Here is a 12,140-nt window from a genome sequence, read left to right as displayed (position 1 = left end):
AAGGCAGGCAGGGAGGATTTGAAGTAGAGAGTCTGGGCCACTGGTTCTCAAACTTAGGTTCTTATTTGAATTCACCTAAGAAGCATTAAAAATTACTGATGTCTGGCCTCATTCTCAGGGATTCCAGTTTAGTCTGGGTGGAGCCCAGGCACTGGTGACTTTTAAATGCTCCTTGGTCATTCTGCTGCCACCTAGGTGAGAACCATTGGTTTGGACACTCTCCTTTGTGGTCTGGTTACCTTATCTTACACCAAAGCAAGGAGAAAAAAGGTTTTCTTTTGTAAGTTAGATGTCTTACCAGGGTTTTGTTTCTTTGTGTGTGTGTGTGAATGAGTGACTAGTATTTTTTTTTTACCAGCCTCTCATAGCCTTAAATCATGAAACCTCTCCTCTGACCCTAACCTTGCACTGGCAGTCACATATTAACCAGCCCTTATGCAGAAGTATTAGATTGTTTACTAAGGGAACTGGTAAGGAAAAAGGCTGCACTCTTACTCCTGCTGGAAGAAGTAGGTAGGTACCATTACTCAGAGGGCTGCATCCATGCTGTTGCTAGGGGAGCTGAATTGAGACGTGCATTCTGGGTGATATCATCAGCTAACTGTGCATGCTTTTTGTTGGGCTTACACTGTAAATAATGGGCTCCAAAGGATGTTGCTGTCATTTTCCATCAAGTCTCATGAAACTGGGTAATAGAAATGTTTCTTGGTTTGGTACTTGGGTAAGTTGAGCTTTTGTTTACTACTCTGTCTACAAAAAACCTTTCTTAGACATTTGGAAAAATATATACCCTTGTCAATAAAAGACAATGACTGTTTCACTCTGTTGTATACCTGAAACTAACATATAATGGCACACCAACTTTAATTTTTTTTTTTAAAAAGACAATGACTGTTTTTCCCTAAACTATAATGCCTTTTCTTAACATCTTCATCTTTTAAAAGGCACAGACCCTTAGCTATTCAAGACATAATTCTGGGATATTAAAACTGCTTGCTCTTTATCCAGCTCAAGATAGATGTGCCCCAGGTTGATCAAAGGGTTTGTAATGGGAATGTTTCTGTTGGTTTCTTACAGTACAACAAACACCTCTTCGTGCACATTGGGCATGCCACCCATTCTTACAGTGACCCATTGCTTGAATCAGTGGACATTCGTCAGATTTATGACAAATTTCCTGAAAAGAAAGGTGGCTTAAAGGAACTGTTTGGAAAGGGCCCTCAAAATGCCTTCTTCCTCGTAAAATTCTGGGTGAGTAAGACATCTCTGTGATTTCAGTGGTTTTTCTCTAAATGGTTGAGACTCGTACGTGAGTGTGGACCAGCACAGTGGCCGTGAGCTCACACTGACCGTGCGTTCGTGTGCACCTGCCATGAGTCACAGACTTGCACCTGTGTGCTGTCCTCATGCTGGCCCGTGGTGCCCTGCTGGGCTCTTCCATGCAATGACAAGAGGCTTCACAGATGGATGGAGTCAGATGGAAAGCATGGGGCACTAGACCCTCTTTCTGTTTCTTCTCTCTCCGTTAAGCAAAGCAACCTATAAATTCCACTGGAGCATAGGACCTGAGGCAGAGAAGGGGCTGGTGTGAAGATAAAGTCACATGCTTCGAGATTTTATAAGTGTCTGAGGGAAGACAAAATGGCTTTGCCCAGTATGTGCCTCATGTGTGCTTTCAAACACTAAGTGCAGCCTGTGTCGCTACTGGGGCTTGCTGATGTCCCACAGCCTTGGAGAGGAGCGCTGCTCTTTCTTCTCCGCTAGTTGAGCTCAGGCCAGGGGGCTGCTGACGGGTCAGGATGGTAAAGCAGCCGTAAGAGTGTGTGTGTGTGTGTGTGTGTTTGTGTAAAGCAGCCATAAGTATGGGGGGGGGTGTATGTAAAGCAGCCATAAGTGTGTGTGTGTGTGTGTGTGTAAAGCAGCCATAAATATGGTGTGTGTTTGTGTGTGTGTGGGGAGGCCACAGGAAACCAAACGACCTGCCAGTGCTGAGTCTCTATAATTCCTCAGTCTTCAGAAGAATAAAAAGACAATAGCTTCAAGTGTTTGTGCTCCTTTGCGTGGCATTAAAGACCCTACGTGAGCTGGTTCCAGGGTGTTTTCCTTGCTGCCTGTCCTGTGCTCAGCCTCCGTGTGTAGCTGGGTCCACTTTTCCCTTCTCCTTCATTGGCCCAGCTCCTTTTTCCTTTGCAGCGGTGGCTTGTTCATTATAGCACCTTCCTCACTTAGGCAGACCATTGATTTTCCTTTTCCTCCCCTCATACTTTGTAGTTAATCAGTTCGCATGCTGTGTCATAATTATTTGGATGTGTGTCCCACTCTCCTCTGGACTCCCGACGGCCTCCAGGGGACCTTATTCATAGTAGTGGCTACCGTTTATTGAATACCTGCTGTGGCTGGGAGCTGCGCTAATGCTTTACATGTGTCCCATCCTGTTCTCACAGTGTTAAGTGGAATTTGCCCATATTCAGCCAAGAAAACAAAGAGTCAGAGATTACAGTTGGGTCTTGAAATTGGATGAGTTTGACTTTAGTGCCTCTGTTATTTCCTGGCTGCTTCACTCCCTGTGGACCCTGGCTACAGAGTCCATCAGTGGAGGATTCTCAGTGTCTCCAGTACTAACAAGCCCAGCACATGGCGAAACAAATGGATAAATTAAGGAAAAATTTATGTTTTGAATTCCATGAAGGAAGTTTACATATTATATTTAGTTTGTTTAGTTTCTTTTATCCTTGCATGGTAACTGACTTCCATTTTTCATGCTTTCGTATTGAATATGAATTGCAGAAGTAGTCTTTTACTTACACTGATATTCTTGGGATGGGTAATGCATGTGGGTAATGTGAACCAGCAGTAACAGTCATTCCCCTTTCTAAATTAGTAGCCGCCACTTAATGATCTGAATGGTGTTGGGGCGTCAGTTATACAACAGTTTTCAAAGTGTGGCCTGCAGACCCCAAGGGGGTTCCTCAGTATCCTGTCAGTGGATCAACACGTCAAAATGATTTTCATTATGACGTTGTGACATTATTGCCTTCTGCGCTCTGCTGATATGCAGACTATGGGAGTTCAGAAGCAGTAGGGTAAAACTCCTGAAGCCTTAGCTCCATTGGGCTGGCATGCACACACAGTCAACAAAAAAAGGAAGGAAGGAAGGAAGAACCAATCATACCGAAAATGTTCTTTATGAATTTTACCGCATTGTGAACCTAGAGTTGAAAATGATGCCGTGAGCCTGCCTGCCACATCAAGAAGAGCAACTGACAATATTTGTTACCCAGATAAAACTCGAGCTTTCAAGTGAAAGGAAGAATTTGGCAAAACTTGTATCTACCTTGGTAAACTTAACAGCTTCCCAGTACTTAAAAGACTTTTCTGATGAGGTCCACAGTCATATTAACAAATGCGATTTTTTGATATTGTACAAGATAAACCAATGGATTTTAATGTAACAGGGTATTGATATGGTTTCGGCTAGCCTTTCAGAAGCTATCAGTTGTCAAGTTTTGTTGTAGTATCGAAGAAAAATGAGCACAATTCTCTGATGAGTGTATTAAAATAAACTATCCTTCCTTTTTCCAGTTACATATTTATGTGAGGTTGGGTTTTCTTCATGTACTTTAACCAAAGCAGCATGTCGTGACAAACTAAATGGAAAAGCAAGTATGGGAGTCTAGATGTTTTCCATTGATTCACACATGAAATAGATTTGCAAAATGTAGAACAACACTACCCCTGTCACTAATTTTTTAAAATATAGATATATCTAATTTTTTAAAATGTATGTTAACATGTGATGAGCTTGATATTTTTTTATTTTGGTAATAAATATTTAAATTTTTTCAGTTTACATTTCCAGTACAGAAAAGATAACCTATGGGAACAGAAGCTCTTTCAGGTCCTCAGTGAATTTTAAGAATGGAAAGAGGTCATGAGATCAAAAAGATTGAGAGGTGCTGTTGTGAAGGATATAAAAAGAGGCCGTTCTACCCAAGTTAATTAAAATTAATAAGAAGTTATATGATATGATGAAAAGAAACCATTTTCAATACTTTCAAATTACACAGTATTGGTTTTTAATAACTTTTTTATAATTAGCATGTTTTGTGGATGTAATGTGGAATGGAAAGTGCTTAGAAAGTTGTTCTTGGTTTTACTTCCAAGCTTTCACCCGTTTTACTCACTAGGTGATTTGAATAAATGATTTTAATAAAGAGGGTTGTGGCCCTTCAGTCATTCATGAATCTCCAAATAATGAGGTCTAGTTTGCAGGTGCTTAGAGTGTGGTAGCTGGTATGAGATGTGCAAGTTTAGACATAATTACTCCAAGATCAGATATTAGTTTATTGAATTAAGATTTACAGAATTAAAATTAAGAACTTCTATGAATATGATAGAAGACATCACTTCTTAGGATATACAGGTCCCTGTATAACATGGTATTTTTATAACACAGTTTCACTCTAACACGGTTAGAGAATTGGGGAAACCCCCCCGTATAACATGAAATTAGGGAAATCCCTGTACAACACTGAATGATCAGTGATAAAAGCTTTTAAGAGCAAAAGATAACACACTTAAAATTTTTCATTTGAGCACATACATCGTATCAGTTTACTCTAAAAAGTGTAAAGAGAGGCCTAGACTTAGCCGAACAGTTCCAGTCATATTTCCTAAATGAAGGTCCTTGCACTGAAAGGAGCACAAAGTTTACAAGAGAACTTCAGAAGTGCTTAGCATCGTGTAGCGAAATTTATAAAGCTCTCTCAGCTAAAAACAAGCAATCTAAAAGAACAGATTTTTTGCAAAAAGTAGAGCCTAGAAATCAAGTTAATGGTAAAGAAAGTTCAGAGGATGAGGATATCTTATCAAAAAGAAAATGCATTCAGTTAGTGGAGCTCAGTAGCGATGACGAAGAAAACATTGCTTAATTCATATTAATATGTAATACTTTTGATGAAAATTGTTTTAATAAAGGTATTTCTCAATTATAAAAATATAATAGTTTTTTTTTTTTTTTTTTTGGAATCTAACCCCCCTTTTTGTACTAGTTCTTTGTTTCATATAACACGGATTCACATAACATGGCATTTGTTAGGAACCTAACAACTATGTTATATGGGGGTTACCTGTAGTTAAGAGTACTTAGTATAGTAAACAGTACTGAACCTTTTTAAAGAAATTCAGTCATAACTATGTTAAAATAAGCACGGAAAAGCAATTTGAATTAGGTTTACAATTTGCTACAGTGTGGAAATCTCATTGGCTTCCTCTAATGACTAAGAATGAATTACTCTCAGAAGATCTATTCTTAGATATCAGTAGGTGTTTCCAGTGGGTGTTCTTAAGAGGTGTAACAACAACAACAAAAAAAAAGTGTAACACTTCCTTTGAAATACATATCTTTTGTGTTAGCAATTTACTTGGCAGATTTTCTAATTTTTGTGTGAATTCAGTAAATTTCAACAGATTCTCTACTTTCTTCCTTTCTTCTCCCTTTTTCCTCTTTCTCAAGATCATAACATCTCTAGATTGTCAAAATCAGACTGACTGATAACTTGTTCATATGATTCTTCCTGAAATTCTATTTTTGGAATGTCTGCCATGTTTAACCTGGGCTCAGTGGGGCTAGACCAGGTCAGGGGTTTGCTGTGGAAGAAATACTGCATAGCACCTGAAGTTCCTGCACTTAACCCCAGGCTGTGGACACCTCAGTTCTTTGCCAGTTGACACTTTGAGGTGAATGGGATGGGATGGAGGCGAGCCAAGCAGAAGTCACTTCACTGGTTTCAGAGTGGAAGACCCTGCCTGGGACCCCAGGACTTAGGCCCCAAAACATAAATGAATGGCAGAGCATGGCTGCCTCTCTACCCTCTGAGCCTTATAATCTCTCATACCTTAATGGTATGGGACCCCTGAGGAGCCCTGTGAATGGTGTGTATCTGGTGAGTTCCTTTTTTTTTTTAAAGCCTTCTTGAGGTATAATTTATAAAATTTACACACCATAAAATTTACCAATTTTTAGAAAAATTTACAGACTTTTGTGACTATCACTACTATTAAATTTTAGAGTATTTCTGTCATTCCTAAAAGATCTGTGCCCATTTACAGTTAATCCTTGTTCCCACTACCAGCCCTGGCAACTACTAATCTACTTTCTGCCTGTACTGATTTGCTTTTTTCGGACATTTCATGTGAATGGAATTATTCAGTGTGTGGTTGTTTTTATCTGTCTTCTTTCACTTATAATATTTTTAAGGTACATCTGTGTTGTAGTATCAATGAGTGGTTAGCTCATTTCTGTTGCTGAATGCTATCCCATTGAATGGATATGCCATGTTTGCTTTTCTGTTCACTAGTTGATGGACTAGTGGATTGTTTCCATTTTAGGTTTTTATGAATTAATGCCTCTGTGAAGTCTTAGTGTGGGCATATGTTTTTATTTTTCTTGGGTAGCTAGAGTAGATTTTCTGGGGCATGTGTATAACTTTTTAAAAAAGTGCCACATTGTTTTCTAAGGTGGTTGTACCACTTTACATTCCACCCATGAGATGTTAGAGGTCACCTCTTCCTCCTACCATTATGTCTGCAAGTATTAGGGTAGGTAGGAGCAATGACAAGCAAATGGTGTGGTAAGAGGGCCGGTGAGTGAGAGCCCCAAGACAAGGGCCATGAGAGGTGCATTCAGGTGAGTTCGTGTACATTAAGGCGCTTTGTAGGTGGGTCTTCACTTGTATAGGGGACGTAGGTGAGTAGAAAAATTAGAAAAGACAAGGAATCAGGATTCAGTTGTGACAGCAGTGGGGAGCAATCAGTGGTTTTAACAATTTTTGAGCCAAGACGATTGTGTTTACTGTTACAGCGACATTCTCTGCATTTTACTTTTTCTATGTTTATTCTTTAACATTTCCTTCTTATGACAGTCTCCTAATTATCTTCTTACTTTTCCTTCTTGCCTACTTACTATTCATTCCTGTACATTTAAATTCTACGCCATATTTAATTACAAAGAGAGCAGAAGTGATTTTCAGGAATAGGAGGGAGGGGGCGTCTCTCTTTTTCAGCAGTGTGTGACCGTGAGCACTGATGAGTTCCTTCTTGGGCCCATGCACCAGTGCTGGGTTAAGCAGTATATCAAGTATTTATTTATTTAATCCCTGTGAGGCACATGTGATTATTCTCATTTTATACAAAGAGAAATTGAGTAATGGAGAGGCAAAGTGACTTCTGCAAAGTCACCCAGCTAATAAACACCTGATGTGCTGGACTCCAGAATGCATGCTCTTTCCACTAGACCTGCACGTGGCCTCTTCGGGAAGCACAACTCTGTTACTAACATGGTTTTACTTGAGCGGCAGCCAGTGATGACAAGTGAAATAGCATAATTTCTTTGTGAAGTCCTGTCATTATGGATGCTCTGGTGTCGTTTGCATGAGAGCTAAAGTGAATATACTACTGTTACCGGGAAGTTCAGATCGTAGCCTAAGTCTTCTCAAGAGATCAATGCCACCCTGTTAGCTACCTTTGGGAGCAAAAGCAGCATAATTTTTACATTATGATTACAAAGGCAACATTATAATATTCTAGAAAGCCTTGGAAATGTATAATTTTTAATTCATTCCTAAATTCACCATGAATATAACCTAATGTATAACATGTTTATGTAGTTTGAATCGAAGAATACATTAAATCTGGCACCCTGCTTTTTTCCTTTATCAGACACCCTTCCATGTAACCATGTCATCATATCTGTAATTACCATTTTTAATGACTATGTGACATCCTATTTACTGGGTGTATCATAACTTTTAACCATTCTTATTTGACATTGATAATATGGCTTTTAAAATATATGTGTATGTGTGTGTATAAGTATATGTGTATTTGTGTATGAGTGTAAATAACCAAGTTGCTTTCTAAAGTCATCAGGCAGTGAGTGCTATACCAGAGATCTTCATCAGCCTTGCGCGGCATAATTGAAAAGCTAAACAACTGTCTGTTATTCTGTTGTTTGAAGTCCTCTACATCTGCAGTTATTTTTTTCTTTCTACTCAATCTTTAATCCTTCATTCACCATTTCCCCCATTCTAAGACATGCATGTGTTCCCATTTCAATACTTCTAGAGGTGGGGTGCTTCTTTTGGTTGACGGCTGGTGGTACTATATACGTCTAGTGAAAACGTTAGCTTAAATTTCAGTTCCTAATTAAAATGTCTCAAAAATTAGTTTGATGCAGCATTGAAATTGTTATTACAATTGAGGACACATGTAGAAGCAGATTAATGCTACATGCAGCCAACATTTTGTACTGGCAGAAAACCATATTTCTTTCTTTCCTCATGAAACAACGATCAGGTGCTGTGTAGGCCCTAAGAAAGGATGCTGTCCGCCCACAAGTAAACAGAGCCAAGCTTCGTTTCCACGTTGAATCCATGCGGAGGGGTTGCTAGTGCAATGGCAGACACTGCTGCAAATTTAAGAAAAAATGCCAACTGTCTTGGAATGGATCGTAGAATTCCCAGAGCTAGAAGAGGTGGATATGATTCGGCCTTGCACCCTAAAAGGCAAAAACCCAACTACAGCTTGAGTTGACTTTCAAAACAAATCCCTTTCCAGCCGCAAGTAGTTTACTTAAGGATTAATAAATGAAATTATGGATTTAACCAAATAAGTTCAGTGAAACTGTTATATTTTGAGGGGCCTCAAAATTCTACTCTCTGTCCTAACAATGCTCAAGAGCATCAAATTCTGAGCCACATGTTATTAACATGTTCCTTATAAACCTTACAGCCAAAAACTATTCAGAAGAATCATTGTATGATGAAGGCTTAGTCTCAGATTTGATTGGAATAATAAAGAAGGAAATAATATGAAAATGAAATCATCTGGATTGTATCCTGTTGTTAAAAATCAGAAGTTCTATATACGTTTAATACAACATTTCTTCTTTGCCTTGAAATCATTATTAAAGTGGTAGTGTCTTAGAAACCAGGATATATGATATTTTCCTATGGTTATATATGTTATCTTTTTTAAATTCTTGGAATTATGAACTTTCCGTGTAAACAATTAATATATTTATAGTCATTCAACTTACTTTCTTAACCTATTTTTCTAGGTGGAAAAAAACAAAAGACTAGTTTTACTAGCCAGAACAGATATGAGAAGATTTTATAAAGGGAAAGCAAGTTATCGGGAAAGAGGGCAGCCCTTAGAAGATGCTTTTATCTTGGTAGGAATGAGATCACATTTGTTGGACAAAGTGACAGGCACTATGAATTAAAAACTGGGCTTTATCTGAGCAGAAGAAACTGGTGCACATGTAAACTCACCAAATGGACACCTGGGAAGTTTCAGCCTGGTTTTAATTGGATTCTGCATGATTTAGGTGGAATTGTAGACTGAGTCTGTCATTTGGAACCAAATGTCCCTGTTGCTATTCATGGGAAAGGAAGTTAGCGAAATGGAATAATTTTCTCCCCACATGTTTTAAACTGCTATCAATAAGGAAAGAGCCTTTCAGTTCAAGTTTTCCATTTCTCTCTCCTTATGTCACGTCTCAAAATGGTGTTAAGCTCTAAAATTACGTGAACAATATTAAGAGATGGGATGATGTAAGTGGAAGGAAGATTAGCTTGAAATATCACCATATTCAGAGGTACTTATGGGCTAATACATAATAAGTTCCCTTCAGGTAGACTGTGATTACATGATTATCTTCACTGAGAATCTGTTCTTTGAAATATCACCTCTAGATAGGCAGGTTCTGATAGTTCATGTAGAGGGAGAGGGGAGTGAGTAAACTTGCATAGCCACCCACTGAAATCAAACTCAGTTGGTTTGATTTCATAAGAAAAATATCTCCAGCCTGTTAGCACTTCCTTTATTGACTGCTGTCTATTATTGCTTTCTTCCTGTTTTCCCAGCTCCAGGTTCTAAACTTTTTTGTGGGCCTCCCCTAGGGAGCAGGGATCCTTGCTGAAGCTATTTATTCAGCAGGGTAATGTATGTGATATTTTCATTCAACTAGAGAAATTGCTATACATCCCGTACTATAACTGCCACTTAGCCAGCTCTGATAGAGTAGGCAGGTATGCTAGGAACCTGATAGTTTGTTGAGTAATCTTTCTCAAAGAATTTACTGAAGAACAGGGAGGAGACCTCAAGAGCTTCACACAAAAGCTGTTGCAGACTATGTCTGGAGTTGTTTGGGCCTTATAAAAGTAATTGTTTGCATTAGTAATAAATACGCACATCTATAGTGAGTCATTCGGCAAACATCCCTAGAGAGCTGGTGAGACAGACATGAGTAAGAGGGAGACACACAGGCAGATAAATGACCACACTGTGGGGTGGAAGCTGTAATGGAAATGTGGGCACAGAGATAGAAGGCAGAACCGTTTTGCCTGAGCATGTTTCAGAAGGCCTCACAAAGACATGGTATTTGAGCTGAATCTTGCACGAGTTTGGTCAGTGGAAGGGGAGCAGGAAGATGCTTGTTCAGAGACAGTCCTACTGGGAGGTGGCAAAGGACCTGTGACTGCAGGACCTCATAGAACCTGGCGAGTAGTGAGATGAGGGTGGAAACACTGAATCTTTCTGTGGCCGTCACTTTACTTAAAGGGACCCTTTCTGAGTCTCCTGAAAACCTAAGTAGAACAGGACAGCCTGCAAAGTAGGATCACAAGCTCATTCTTTTAACCTCAGTTGCACCATGGGGACTTTTTTAAAAATCTTGAACTCTTCAGGACAAATATGCAGGATCTAAATTGGGAGTTTCCTGGACCTCATGGGAGAATTCATCTGACAGCTGTTCTTCTAATGCTTTGTGTCCTAGGTCATTTGACTCAGTGGTTGCTAACAAAGCTGAGGTCAGGGGTTCATCTTTTCGTGCATGGAGCTATTTAATTCTGCTGCCTGCCATGGTTACAGGCTAAGCCACAGTCCTACAAGAGCTGCAGCTAACTATAGGTCCTGGGGAAAGCAGACCCATGGCGCACCTGCTCTTCCCAGCATTTGCCCTATTATTGATGGAGACATGATTAGCTTCTGTCTGTAACCCAGCCTCAAGAAAAGCCTGAGAAGGGAAGAGTTGAAGAGACACAGTCAGAGTAGCTGCTAATTTCCAGACTTAATTTTGCAAGAAATAAGTGGATTATCTAGGCATAATCATAACCAACCTCACCCCCACCCCCATGGATCTTGGTCAGCTGTCTAAAACTGGACTTAGACCCTTGGTGATAAGTGAAATCCTTTCTCCCTTGAGCAGGTACATCTACACACCCACCCGTTTTAATTTACTTTTTTATATTACAAAAGCAATATAAATTTATTGTGAATAGTCCTAGCAGTTCAGAAGACTGTAGAAGAAAAAGTGAGATCCTCCTCTGCACAATATGCTTCTGGACTTTTTATATACATCTGCAAACATTGTACATACACCATTGGTTTTTACTTAGACAAGAGTTACATTTTATGTAGTATTCATCAGCTTCATTTTTTTCTCACTTAAAGTATCTTGAGCATAAGATACCTGCTTATAGCAATGAGAATTGGAGGGTAAGTGCCAAGTTTTGTTATTCTTTTCATTAAAGGTGACTTGTTAGTAGAGTTGTTGGATTCAGCAAATTAAAATACAGGGCACCCACCCTGACCGGTGTGGCTCGGTTGGGTGTCATCCTGCAAAGTGAATCTGGTTCAGTTTCGGTCGGAACACATGCCTGGGTTGCAGGTTTTGGATGGGGGCCCGTACAAAAGGCAGCAGATCGATGTTTCTCTCTTTCTCCATCCCTTCCCCTCTCTCTAAAAATAAATAAATAAAGTATTTTGAAAAAAGCACACACACACACAGGCTACCCAGTTAAATTTGAATTTAAGGTTAATAATGTATACTATTTTAGTGTACATATAGTCCCATGCAATCTTTGGGACAAATAAATACAAAAAGAAAAAAAAGTTGTTTATCTAAAAATCAAATTTAACTGGGCAACTTGTAGTTTATATGGCAGCTCGAGACTTTTTAGTTGATTGATTTTGTTGTTGTTTTATGTAAGACTTTGCTTGCACAAAAACTCCAGACCAGAAAAAGATCCTGTTTCTGGGTTTGGAAAGAGAGGGAGAGGTCCTGGGCCGGTGCTCGC

The 12,140-nt window shown here is 39.3% G+C and overlaps 1 protein-coding gene across 10 annotated transcripts in view; it reads left to right on the top strand.

Annotated features, from left to right (window-relative positions):
* TEAD1 (TEA domain transcription factor 1) overlaps window positions 1-12,140 on the top strand; it is a 244,182-nt gene that overhangs the window by 209,229 nt on the left and 22,813 nt on the right. For 8 of the 10 annotated variants that reach the window (XM_090263976.1, XM_090263967.1, XM_090263959.1 and 5 more), the window contains one exon: window positions 1,078-1,251. The exons of the other annotated variants lie outside the window; for them this stretch is intronic. In XM_090263976.1, the coding sequence (XP_090120102.1) occupies window positions 1,078-1,251 (174 nt within the window). The remainder of the gene's footprint in view (window positions 1-1,077; window positions 1,252-12,140) is intronic. 10 annotated transcript variants of the gene reach the window in all.

This window comes from Furipterus horrens, unplaced genomic scaffold (genome assembly GCF_987537825.1).
Source record: "Furipterus horrens unplaced genomic scaffold, mFurHor1.1.pri manual_scaffold_2, whole genome shotgun sequence".
In the NCBI taxonomy this organism is placed as follows: Eukaryota; Metazoa; Chordata; class Mammalia; order Chiroptera; family Furipteridae; genus Furipterus; species Furipterus horrens.
Note: the sequence above shows the minus strand (reverse complement) of the source record. Positions and strands in the feature narration are given on the sequence as shown.